General features: G+C 43.9%; 1 protein-coding gene across 10 annotated transcripts in view; it reads left to right on the top strand.

Annotated features, from left to right (window-relative positions):
* SLC9A8 (solute carrier family 9 member A8) overlaps positions 1-13,027 on the top strand; it is a 70,617-nt gene that overhangs the window by 37,068 nt on the left and 20,522 nt on the right. For 8 of the 10 annotated variants that reach the window (XR_012131281.1, XM_037006271.2, XM_017651890.3 and 5 more), the window contains 4 exons: positions 1,661-1,804; positions 6,713-6,851; positions 10,524-10,629; positions 12,799-12,894. Coding sequence is in view for 9 of the 10 variants with exons in the window: in XM_037006271.2 (XP_036862166.1) it covers positions 1,661-1,804; positions 6,713-6,851; positions 10,524-10,629; positions 12,799-12,894 (485 nt within the window). In the remaining variant the exon portion in view is untranslated. The remainder of the gene's footprint in view (positions 1-1,660; positions 1,805-6,712; positions 6,852-10,523; positions 10,630-12,798; positions 12,895-13,027) is intronic. The other 2 variants (XM_037006273.2, XM_017651891.3) reach the window with 1 other exon arrangement.

Below are 13,027 nucleotides of genomic sequence, written 5' to 3'. Positions count from 1 at the left end.
ACCAGAATTTCAGGTTATTCATTTATGAAGAAATCTGTAACTGGCAAGTTAACCAAGCATCTCCCCTTGGAGGAACTCCTCTCCTGGGGCTGGAGTGGGAGCCAATCGATCGAGGGCTGCTGGCAATGAGACAGCGCACTCAGCAGCTCCCGCTTCCCTCCCATGCGAGCTTGGTGAGGCGGGAAACAGGGAACGGCCTCTCCCCAGGGCTGTCCCCTTGGGGCTCCAGGGTTTTCTTGTGTTGCAGGAGGGAGCAGACCTAACCATGCTTCTGAGCCAGGAAGAAAGTGGTGCCAGGTATAGCAGTTTGAAGGCATAGAAGGCCTGCAAGAGCCCTGAGGAGAGAAGAGGAAGGGGCTGAGAGCATAAATCATCCAGCTCTCAGGCGGCCCACAAGGCCCCAGGGGTGATGTGGCCCTGCCTCCCTGGCCAGGCTCTTAACATCCCCTACCACTCACCCTCACCTTTCTGTCTCTCAGGCAGCCAAGCCTGCTCCCGCCCCTGAAGTAGCTTGCTGTTGTCACTGTCCCCAGATATTAGCTTGGCTTCCAGCTTCTTGTCATTGTAGGTCCTTGTTTGAATGAGTGTCATCTCTTCAGAGGTACTTCCTGACCACCCAGTTTGAGTGGCCCCCTCACCACCCCTGCCATGTTACTCTTTCTCTTGTCACCCCGATTTCCTGCGTAAGCTTGCCATTTCCTACATTGGTCTTAGGCTCTGGGTGTTGCTGTATCTGGGCTAGTGGTTAGGACCCTGAGCCAGATGGCCTGTGGTTGGATCCTGGCTCTGCCACTTCTTAGCTGCCGACCTGAGTTACTTTACCTCATTGGCCCTTGGTTTTCTGCTGTGTAATTGGGCCAGTAGTCCTACTATCCCACACAGCTGCTCTGTGGATTATTGGGTTACTGTATGTAAAGTGCTCAGACCCATGCCTGGGACATGGCAAGTGCCACATAAATGTTTGCTCTTAGTATTAGACTTAGTGCCTGAAACATACTAGACAGTGAACACATATTTGTTGAGGGTAATTAGACCGTCACGGGTACTGTCAGTGAGCGCTGCTGGGTTGGTGGGAGGCGGCAATGATGCTGGTGGCTTCCCACGCTGCCCATCCCCTGAAGCACACTGGAGTTGCTGCTGGCTTTGGGCCCTTTCTTAGATGTTGCAAATTTAAGTGGAGGCTGGGATCATCACAAGTGGCACTCTGGTGGTCTGGTGGCAAGGGGCAAAGCAGAGGTCAGGCACTAGAGCTCATGGGCCATTTGGGGGAGCACCGCCCACATCCCCTTTCTCCCCCTCCTCCTCCCCACCATATCAAGCCATGCTTCCAGCTGCTCTGACCCAGAAACCTGGGAAGTCTGTGATGTATTTTAAGCAAGTCTTCTGTCCACCACTGGTCAAAATAAAGTCTCAGTACTTGTGGCGGAAAAGCAGGCTATCCCTAACCACTCCTTTTAGGGTGGGCTTTCACTGCCCCACCCACAAGGTCAATTAGCAGATGTTATAAGTGGAAAAAAAATAGACCATCTTTTGTGGTTACTTCCGCTACAGTGTGCCCTATTAGGTTATACCAGATACCATCTTTGAACTTTAATGTTTCACGATGTGGACCGAGTGATAAGCATTATGGGATTGCCCCTCCCTTTTCTGTTCTTCACAGTTTTGCATTTGGCTCCCTCATTTCTGCTGTGGATCCAGTGGCTACTATTGCTATTTTCAATGCACTTCACGTGGACCCCGTGCTCAACATGCTGGTTTTCGGAGAGAGTATTCTCAATGACGCAGTCTCCATTGTCCTGACCAAGTAAGTGTGCTTTCTGCAAGTGACAGGCTAAAGGTCCTTGCAGCAAAGGGACAGTGTTTCCATGTAGCTGCATGTGTACTCGCTGGTCCTCTGGGTGACAGGTAGTTTACCTGCTTCTCCATCTTTCTGTCCTGACAAGCCTGATGTGCCTCAGAAATATTGTCAAGGGCCTGGGTGATGAGAGAAGAGTCTGATTTTTATGGCTTGCTTTTGAGCCTCAGCTTCTCCTCAGCATCCCTGGGGGTGCTTATTAAATGTAGCAATCCCAGGCCCTACCCTCAGAGTTTCTGATTCTCAGGCTCCACCTCAGGTCTGGGGTAAGTGCCAGGAACTTAGATTTTCCCTAAGTTCCCCAAATAATGAAGGTTCAGTGTTTGGGCAGCACTGTGGCAGACAGAAGCAGTAGTCAGAGCTTTCCTAGTTATGAGCTGTTTGTATATGGCCTGCATTTGCACAGCTGTAAAATAAGGCAGCCCACCTTACAATGCTGCTGTGTGAACACAGCTTGAGAAACCACAAGTCTTTTTCAAATGTTGATTGCTTTTAACTGTCCTGTGGAAGGATCTGAAAAATTAAAGATGAATCATAAAATGTCAAGAAGTCATTAGGAAATGGAAATGAATTTAAGATAATCTCAAATGCATTTATCTGATACAGGCCTCTTACCCTGAACTCTGCATTTTGTGGTTCCTTAGCATATGTGGGCAGGAGACCCAAATCGTGTTGCCAAAAAACAGAAGGCACAGTTGGTCAGAAAAGAGCCCTGGACCATGTATCCGAGATGAGTTAGGAGAATTTTAGGGGCCAGTGTGTGTTCTGTAGAGATTAGAATTTCCATGATCTGAGTACTGATTTGTTTCCTTTGTCTTGAGATTCCTTGCTGAGCATAACCTGGTAGATAACATTTCCTTACAAGCTTTATTTATTATACACTATATTCAGAATTCTTATGTTGGAATAAAATAGATGTTTTATAGCAGAAAGAGCGCAGGTTTTGGAGTCAGGATGAGCCGGGCTCAAGTCTTGGTGATGCCTCTCAGAGCTGTGGGGCCCTGAGTCAGCTCCACCTTCTGAGCCACAGGTTTCTCAGTAGTAAAGGGAGGGTGATAATGCCTCAGCCGACGGCTGGACGTCGGAGCTAAATGTGGAACACTGTGAAAAGCATCTGACGCCAGTTAACGTGAGACTCCTTCCTCTCCTTCTCTTGCCCCCAGTTATGATTTCTCTGTATTTGGCCTGTTTGGGTCCTGCTTTTGCAGGAAGAACTTACCCAAGGTTGCTCAATTGCAAGAGGTACTCAGCAGACCTTAAACAAAGCCAAGAAACCTTCCTGGAGGAAGGAAGGAAGGGAGGGAGGAGGGAGGAAGGAAGGAAAAGATTACATGCATTGCATTCATTTGGTAGTATTACAATTTGGTAGAATTATATATATGTTTTGTTTAAATGGGCTTATAGCCCATATACTGTAACTTTTCTGTTGATAAAATAGTCTTGAAAAACATCATTTACTGGTTACAGAGTATTCCTTCCTATGGATTTACTATGATTTATTTAACCAGTTCCCTATTACTGGTTTTCTCACTTTGTAAAAATTTCTATAACTTTATTAGGAAATTATCATACAGCATTCTTTAAGACCTTTATAAGACTTGTAAATGTAATTACAATATTGTTTCTTATTTAAGATCCACTCTGAAAGATTCTTAGCTTTCTGGTTTTGACTTCTATCTCACGTCCTAGCTGCACATATTGAACATTTGTGATAAAGAATTTTGCCTAAACTGGAGGTGGCATCATGAGTTATTTTTATGCATTAAGAGCTCAACTCAACTGTTCTGGGTCTACTTCATTTTTAAAAATCTGTCAGAAGTAGGAGCTTTTCTGAGCTTTTCCAGGTCGCTTTGCCACAGAAAGGCCAAAGATTAGGAGGTTTTTTTGTTTGAATTTCTATTTTAATAACAAATGATGGAGTCACTTTAAGTAGCCGGAGGCTCTTCCTGGTAAAGTGCTTTTAAGGCCTAGATCACCTATAACAAGAGTTCCTGAAATTGGATCAGTGGACCATAGGCATGTGTGATTTCCAGACTCCACCCCCACTGCTGCTGTACACAGGCTGGGGTGGGAGTCACAGGCCCAAGCCTCAGCCAGCCTCCATGACTCTTCAGATGTGCAAAAGGCTGGTTATCCACCATTGGCACGTGGTGAGGGCCTTCTGGGTGCCAGACACTGCTCAGAGACCAGTGGGACTCTGCATACTTGGTCCGAAGTGGGAGAAAGATGCTCATGAAGAAGTGAATATGGTACCTTGTCTAATGAGGGGGTAACAACCACTCAAGGATTGGAGTTAAGGCTTCTCGGACAAGGCTCTTGTGAGCCAGTAGGCATTTACATAGAGAAGATGGAGATGGGGACAAGGGACATGGAGGCCTGCTTTTTTTTTTAAGTACAGGAGGGAGCAATTGTCAGCATTCCTCAGTTATAAGGCAGAGTCACTTATTATTTTAAAAAGGGTATATATACTTCATAAATGATCATTTTCAAAGTGATCTGACATATTTCTTTTTGCAACTGAGTATGTAAATGAATTCCCCTTTTAATGTTTTTACTTTCGTAAGTGCCAGAAAGCAATCTTCTGTTTATTAATTTTAATTAAATTATTTTTAGCTTTGATTTGTTGCTATGACAATTTATTCTTATAGTTATTGCTGTAGAGGAAACCTTTTGTTCTCTCCAGCTACAGCTTAAGCTCTTGAAATGGAACCTGCAGCAGCAGTCTTTTATTGTTTAAGATGTGAGAAATACCACTTGAAAAAATAAAATATAGGAAATTACCAGGCCAGAAAAGTACAGATGATACTCTGGTTTATCCTGAGTTCAGAAACCACCTGCCTGAGCCCTGGGTTTGCTGTCAGTCTTTGGTGTGACCTTACCAGTTAGTCCCTCTCTCTAGGCCCCAGCTTCATCTGCGCAATGAAACCAGTGTACCAGCCCTGGTTGCCACGTGGGGTGGAGGCTGGACATATTTGCATGTGGCCCATAGATCCCTTGGCAACTGTAGTGATCTTAACCTCCAAAAGCACTTTCCCCCTAAGAACCCTGTTGGCTCCCAGAATTCCCCAAGGTGGGTTGTTAACCTGTGACGTACTGGTAAAAGGGGGATGGGGGAGATTGTGCATCCAGTTGAGTTTGGAAAACTTGTGTGTGAAAAATGTTCGATTTCTTTTTTGTAAGACTTCTGAGCCTTTATTATGTTATGTTGTGCTGTGAATTGCCACAAAAGGCTTCCTAAGGTTCTTTGACCAAGCTACCCTTTTATCAGAGATTATCCTGTTTTAAAATTATGCCAAAACACTCATTAATGAAACTGAATATTACCATTGACAGCTCTTTATTTTGTTTACTGATGTAGCAAAAAGTTTTGTGTGACTTTTGTATGCTCGGCCCTGCCTTAGGCCCTGGATATGTGGCAGTGAACAAGATGGAGATAGGCTTGGTCCCGTGCAATGATGCATTCGTTTTCACATGCTGTGAGAAGTCAGGCACCAGGAGAACCTATAAATGGACTGGCCTGTGTGCAGGGGTCAGGGCAGGTGACCCTGAGGAAGTGACACTGACCCTGGGTTCTGAGGCACAAACCTGGAGTTAGCTGAGGCCAGGGAAGAGCGGAAGATGACCTACAGGGAGGTGCCATGACAGTGGAGCCAGCCCTGCGTGAGGAGGACGTAGGATCAGAGGAGAGTGGAGTCAGGACATGCTGAGAAGACTGAGCTTCTTCCCCTAAAGCAGCTGGAAACTGTCCATGGGTTTCGAATAGGCCAGTAACCTGGTCAGAGGGCATTTTAAGGGATCATTCAGGTTATGAGAAGAATGTGCTGGTCCTTGGGAAGACAAGAGTGTGTACAGGGAGATCAGTGAGGCATAAGCCTGGGGACAGGGGTTGGGGAGGGAGAGAAGTGGACAGATTTGAAGATAGTCTGAAGGTAGAATCCGAAGGAGGACATTTAATGACAGTAACTCCGTTTTAATGGCATCGTGGGTGCTGTTTGGGGATAAAACCAAGAGTGGAGTTTAATGGCTTCTGACATTATGCTCTGTTACAGGGGAAGTAAGTTCTTTCAATTCCTTGTTTTAATGCCTTCTAAATCCACCCTCACTCTGCACCCAATGGCATTTCTTTGGGGAGCTCCATTCTAATCTGACTTCAGCCCGAGCCTCAATTCCAGGGTTTTCTCACAGGACACCCTGCTCCCCGACCCCAGGACCACTCCCCATGCCTCCCCAGGGCCTTCAGGATGATACACCAACTCCTTAGCTTGGTCCATCCAAAGCCTTTCAAGGGTCCTGTGCCGCCTGCTGCTGTTGTCTCTTGCCACTGTCCCTGCACTAGCCTCTGTCCCCTACGTGCTGTTCCTGTGTTTTATCCATACTAATCTGTCTTAACCGAATGCTCCCAGAATGTGCTACATACTCTTGGGAACCCTGCCTCTTTTTGGGGTGTTTTCCCTCATTTCTTCCCCTGGATAACTCTTCCTTATGCAAAAACTAAACCCAGCCTGTGTGTCGTGAAGAGCCTTCCTTGCCCCTCACCCAGCTAAGTGAGACGCCTGCCCTGTGTTCTACAGCCCTTTGCCCTTACCCGACATGCCCACTCATTTCCGTCTTGTTTTCTCCCTCATCAGACTATAGAGTTCCACAAGGGCAGGGATTTGACTCTCATCTCTGAACCCTCAGGGACTAACATGGTGCCTGGAATAAAGCAGGCCAACACATATATGGCTGGCTAACTGAATGGTGGCATGAATGAAGGAGAAAATAAACAAGAAGTACGTTCTAAGTTCTAGGTCAGTTTCTAATAATTTTGTCTATAATAACATTTTAACTTCCTTCTGTTTTTGTTTTATTTCCTAGCACAGCTGAAGGTTTAACAAGAAAAAATATGTCAGATGTCAGTGGGTGGCAAACATTTTTACAAGCCCTTGGCTACTTCCTCAAAATGTTCTTTGGCTCAGCAGCACTTGGCACTCTCACTGGCTTAATCTCTGCATTAATATCCTTTTAATATGAACAAACGTGGCTGATAAGATTATTCTTAATTACATACATCTCTAGCCATTTTCTCCAGTTCCTTAAGGGGGCCAGTTTTAGTTTGTGTCTGAAGGAGGAATTTTATGCTTAGTTTTGGTTTGAGGAGCACTTTAATTGAAACTCAATTTTTATATTTAATGTGAAATTTAAGATGTCACTTTTCAAAGCTCAAAAAAACAGGTACACTGGGTCAAATCCAAACAACAGTGTTCAGTCCTTGACTTATTTAGTTCTTGGCACTATCTGAGATTTTATACCAGTCTCTCCTTTTGAAAGGGTCTCTTCTCCTTTGATTTCAGCTCTACTATTCTCTTTCAAATCCACTTTTCTTCTTATATTCCTAATCAGGATTAACATCACCACCATGTATTTCTATAAGAAACTTGGAAGCCATCATTGGCCTCTCACTTCCCTCATCCCTAAGTGAATTCTAGCTCTTGAAGTATCTAAATTCTGTGTTCTTTTTCATATCACAATTTCCACCAACTAGAATGAGCTTCATGATTTGTTATCTAGTTTCTTGCAATGATCTGTTCACTTCCTGACTCCAGCCATTTGTCTGCATTTCATTTTCCACTCTACTGCCAGAGCAATTTTTCTAACATGCAAACCTAATTATGTCACTCACTGGTTTAAAATACATTCACATTTCTTCATTGCTTTCAGATTAGATCTGCCTATTCATATTTCTTCTCTTTTTAGATCTCCCAAACACCATAGCTTTGTGGTGACAAATGAGCATTTTGATTTAGAATGACCTATTTAATACCAATTCCAGCACATATTAGCTTCAACATAGTAGATAAGTTAGTTAACGAGCCTCAGGTTTTCATGTATAAAATGGGGATAATATAACCTAACTTGCAGAGTTGCTAAAGGATTAGATGAAGTAGTTTTTGTAAGGAGCCAAGTACAAAGCAATAGGATGCAGGTATTGCTATTATTCTCTTCAGGAAATACTGGGAGCCCTGAAATGGAGCAGAAAATAGCATGTCCTTTGCTATATTACAAGGCAGATGCAACTCTTAAAAACCTCATGCCAAGTGGCCACAGTAGTGTCAAACCAATTACAATCAAACATCATGTTTTCTAGGCATTCCTTTGTAAGCTTTCTCTAAACATGTATTTATCAAGGATCTGCAATATCCTTGGCACTTTTTATACAGATAATGGCACGGTAAACAAAATACAAAACCTCTTCCTTCAGAGCTTACTTTCTAACAGAGACTATGAACAATAATAAGAGAAGTAAAAAGAACAGTGTGTTAAATAAAGATGAGCTGTAAGGGAAAAATACACAAGAGGGATTGTAAATATTGACAGAGAAAGGAGGTTAAATTTTAGATAGAATATAGACAGGGAAAGCCCTGCCCAGAGATGACTGTAGGCTAAAGATCTGAAGGAAATGAGGGGTCCTGCCATTCTGTTCTCTGGGAGAGACCATGCCTAACTGAGAAGACAACCAAGTCCTGAGGTAGAATGAGCCCCATGGGCTCAAGGAACAGCAGAAAGGCCAGGATGCGAGTGGGAGAGCAGGAAATCACAAAGGTAAAGTGAGGAGGTAGATCGGGGAAGACCCCAGAGACCACAGTAGGGCCTTCAGCTTTTATCCTGAACGCTAGGAAGGCACGGCATGTTTTGACAACGGAGCATGGCCAGGTGTAGCTGATGGAATGAAGGTGTGGTAGAGAGCCTCCAAGGTGGTCCCAGGGGTCTCGCCAACTGGAGAAGCCAGCTGCCATGACGCAGAGCCTCAAGCGGTGATAGAAAGAAATCCACATGGCTTTTGCCAACCACAGCACTAACTTTCCAGGCACATAACAGGTAATTGATGCATGATTTGAGAGGTGGAGCAGGTCCATTTATGTCATCTGAAGAAGAATGGAGATGAAGATCACTGGCGATAAGCAGGTCGAGTAACCAGTATGCCAGTTGTGGAGTCAATATATATAATTAGATGCTGAACGCGCCCGGGGTGTGGAAGCACTTGGAGTGAAGAGAACAAGCGTCCACCTAGATCCTGTCTTAATTTGAAAGTGGATGGAGGTATGGGTGGCCCAAATGCAAGCATTTCTAAAGAGCAGGAATTTTTTAAGAAGAATAATCACTTGGAAGCCCAACTAAGACCCAGTGAAGGAGCCAGTGGCCCCACTTGCGACCCTCAGGTACACACACAGTGGGCTGGCGGGTAAACATGAGAGTGCAGGAGAGATTGTGCTACTGTCAAGGCATTCATCTCATCCTTCATATCAATTCAGCCTTGTTGCAGTAACTTAAGAGCCTTGGCCCAGAGTCTTTTCTAAGGAAAAGAACCTTTGTTTCTCACATTCTTATATTTTTTAACCAAGCATGGTTTTCTACACTCCTTCCAATTTACAAAAAAAAGTCACATTTCTTTATCTTTTTTGAATAAAATTACATCTAGCTTTGAGGCCTCCTCAAAAAAAAGGTACACTGTCAGATATCAGATCTGATTTGGGGGGCTTTTCAGTTTCCAGAGTATAATACAACATTCAGATGATTTTCGTTTTCTGCTGTCTCACTTTTCATATTCATAAAATTGGAAATTAGTTTTTTTTCTTAATGTCAAACTGAGAAAATCTTCACTGTACTGAAAGTGCTTATCTGGAAGAACCAGCAAAGAGATTCTTAAAGTGAGCTCCATATTGGTTATTTGCACTCATTCTGTTGCTTAAAATCCCATAAGCTTTCCCAGCCAAAGAAGGAAAGAAGCTTGTTAAGGCCAGTGACACCTTTATTCCTGCAGAAAATTGGTCATGTTTAAAATAGGAGCAGGCACCAGATCATTTCTATGCGCACCTAAGCCTGCGTCTCAGGGAGATGGCCGCCTGGCCCTCCTCCATGAGCAGCTTGTTTCACAGATGGCCCAAAAAGCTTTTTGCCTGTGATAGGCGTGTTTGTCTGCCATCCTGTTGAATTTCCCCTTCAGCTCCTTTGTCCAGAAGTCTAAAGGCTCTTATTGAGTTGGCCGACAGCTTCTCATATTGTACCAATAAACAGAATGGAAAAGAAGAGAAACCTCTGTCCAGTTCAGTATTTTCCAACACACTTACCTTTTTCTTAAAAGGGGGTTGGGGTGGACAGCTACTGTAATGGGTTCTTTCAGCTCCAGCATAGGCGCACAGCAACATTTGCATACATAGAAGACTCTTATTTCACAGGAACTGAGTTTAGAAATCTCCAGAAATAGGAAAGCAGGTCTTTCAGTGGGGCTTTGAACCCTGGTTCTGGAAACCCCATTAGTAATATCATCTGATGTTGGAGGAGCTGAAAGCGTTACCCTGTCTGCAGCCCCAAGCTTTGACGCCATGACCCTGGCACATTCCCAGTGTTCCAAGTCAGCATTTTTTAATGAATTGACTTGGGTTGATTTTAGTTTTTCCCTCACATTTGTTTCAGCAATTTACATGGCTTGGTGTTTTGTCAGATAGATTCCCTTTCTCAAAACAACAGTCTCCCTGCGAAGAAAGAAAATAGTATGACAGATATTCACTAGTTACCTCAGGATGTTCCAGAATCTTGTATCCCCTGCTTACCTTATTTTGAAAGCAGTTTTATGACTTCTTTAGATCTACCGTTAACTGCCCCTTTTTCCTTGACAATCGTCATTTACGTGCTAAAGCATATTGACTTGAGGAAAACACCTTCATTGGAGTTTGGCATGATGATCATATTTGCTTATCTTCCTTATGGGCTCGCAGAAGGAATCTCACTCTCAGGTAAGTGACAGCATTGAAATGCTGGGGTTGAGGGTACATTGCCCTGCCTGGTAAAAGACAAGAGAGAGTCACAACTCAGAAGAGTTTTAAGTTGCAAAGGAGATTTGCTGGCCTTCTAGGAAATCATCTGGATTTAGACCTGCCTGGGTTCAGGGGCTCTGTGTTGGCACAATCACATTTTCTTGTTACCCACCCTCCTATAGCAGAGATCCAAATGTCACTTCTAGTATTGCCTCTTTCCTAGAACAAGACCTCTGAAGGGCCTTCATTCAGAGGATGGAGTTACACTGCCATCAGCCCCCAGCCTGTCCCTGGGCCCTGGCACCCAGTGATCTACATTCTCTCACTATAGTTTTGCCTTTTCCAGAATGTCTATAAAAGAAATCTTAATAGTATGTAGTCTTTTGTGTCTCATTTCTTTCACTATCAAAATGTTCTTGAGAGACACCCATGGTTTTGCACGTATTGGTAGTTTATACATTCTTATATGTGTCACATTTTAATCCATTCACCATTTGAAGGACATTTGGGTTTTTCCAAATTTTACTGTGAATATCTGTGCATGTTTCCATTTATCTTGAATAAATACCAAGGAGTAAGTTGCTGGGTCATGGTAAGTTTATACTTTACTTCACTAGAAACTGCCTGTTTTTCAAAGGGCCTGGACCATTTTGCATTCCCACCAAAATGCATGAGAAAGTTCCAGCTGCTTAACATTCCCGTTGACACTTAATTTTAAAAAGTTTAGCCATTCTGATAGGTTTGTGGTGATTTGATTGTGATGTGCCTTGGTGTGATTCTCTTTACATCCCGCTTGGGGCTCATTGAGCTTCTTGGGTTTATAGTTTATCTATGCGAGTTTGCAGCGATTCATCAGATTTGGTAAATGTTTACCCATTTCTTTTAACATTTTTTTCTGCTCTCGCCTCTCCTCTCCTGTTGAGACCTCAATTACTTAAATTATGATAGCCAGTGTGCTGTCATTCCATAATATGCTTTGCTTTGCCTTTTTCCCCCCAATCTGTTTTGTCTCTCTGTGCCTTAGTTTGGTTAGTTTCTTTTGCTGTGTCTTCACCTTCAGTGACCTTTTCTTCTTCACACTCAAGGTCCTGTTAATCCCATCCAGTGTATTTTTCATGTCAGATATTTTTTTATCCTTCTGCAGAAGTTTCCTTTGGGTCATTTTTATATCTTCCATTTGTCTCCTTGTGTTCATGATCGTCTCTACATTCTTGTACATGTGGAGCATATTTACAGCAGCTATTTTAATGTCCTTGTTTGCTAATTCCATCATTTCTGTCAGTGCTATCTCTGTCAATTAAGTTTCCTTTTTATAAGTCATATTTCTGCTCTTTGCTTGCCTATTAATTTATTGTGGGATGCCAGTCATGGTGAGCTTTATTATGTCATTGAGAACTAAATTGTATTGTATTCTTCACAGAGTTCTGCATTTTCTTCTGCCATGTATCTGAGTTTCTTGGAATCAGTTTAATCCTTTTGAGGTTCACTTTCACGCTTTGTCAGAGCAGATCCAGAGTGGCCCTCGGCACTAGTACAGGGCCCTTCTGAGGACCCTGCCTAGTGTCTCGTGTATTATGAGGTCGCTCCACTGGCCTGTGGGAGTGCAGACCATTCCCAGCCCTGTGTCCACTTTGGGGATTGTTTGGCCTGTCCTTTTTAGTGATTCTCTCCTTAGGCCTTTGGAATCTCATCCCACATGTGTCAGATCAGTATCAGCCCGAGATTCAAAGGGACTCTATGGTAGCTTTTCAGAGCCCCCTTTCTGTGCAGCTCCCCCTCTCTGGTATTCTAGCAGCTTTGGCCTCCTCCACCTCTCATCTTTCTCTCTTCTCAGCAAGACTGAGACTGCTGGGCCTGGTTTGGGGTTCCCCTCCCTGGTCCTCAGCCTAGAAACCTCATCCCAGCACAAGCTGGGCCGGAACCGGATCAGCAGTGGCCCCCGTGTGTGTTTCCCTCCCATTGGGAATCCCAGTCCTGCCCTGCCTCGTGCCCAGTGTCATAAGACAGTTCCGTTTCCTGTCCTTTATCAGGATTTCTAGTTGTTTATGGCGGGACAGCAATTTGCATGGCAGTTACGTCTTCATGGGCAAAGCGGAAGTCCCTGGTGGTTTTTAAATGTTTCTGGTAACAGAATTCTCCTTCCCACAGATCACTCTCTGGAGTCCCATGTGGATGCTCTTGTGAGCAGACCTTGCCAAAGAGGAAGCAGAGAGGACTCTGGCCATTTTCACTGGAGAACTCTTTGTAAACTTCAGGGTTTTGTTTGTTTTTAATTTGTTTTTTTCCTAAGCCCATTCTCTTGGATAATTTCATCCCGGTAACTGTCATCAAATTCCCTCTCTTATCATTCCTGAATTTTGGCACCTACGTAAACATT

This window comes from Manis javanica, chromosome 5 (genome assembly GCF_040802235.1).
Source record: "Manis javanica isolate MJ-LG chromosome 5, MJ_LKY, whole genome shotgun sequence".
In the NCBI taxonomy this organism is placed as follows: domain Eukaryota; kingdom Metazoa; phylum Chordata; class Mammalia; order Pholidota; family Manidae; genus Manis; species Manis javanica.
The sequence above is the reverse complement of the archived record's forward strand: the minus strand, read 5'-3'. Positions and strand labels throughout refer to the sequence as shown.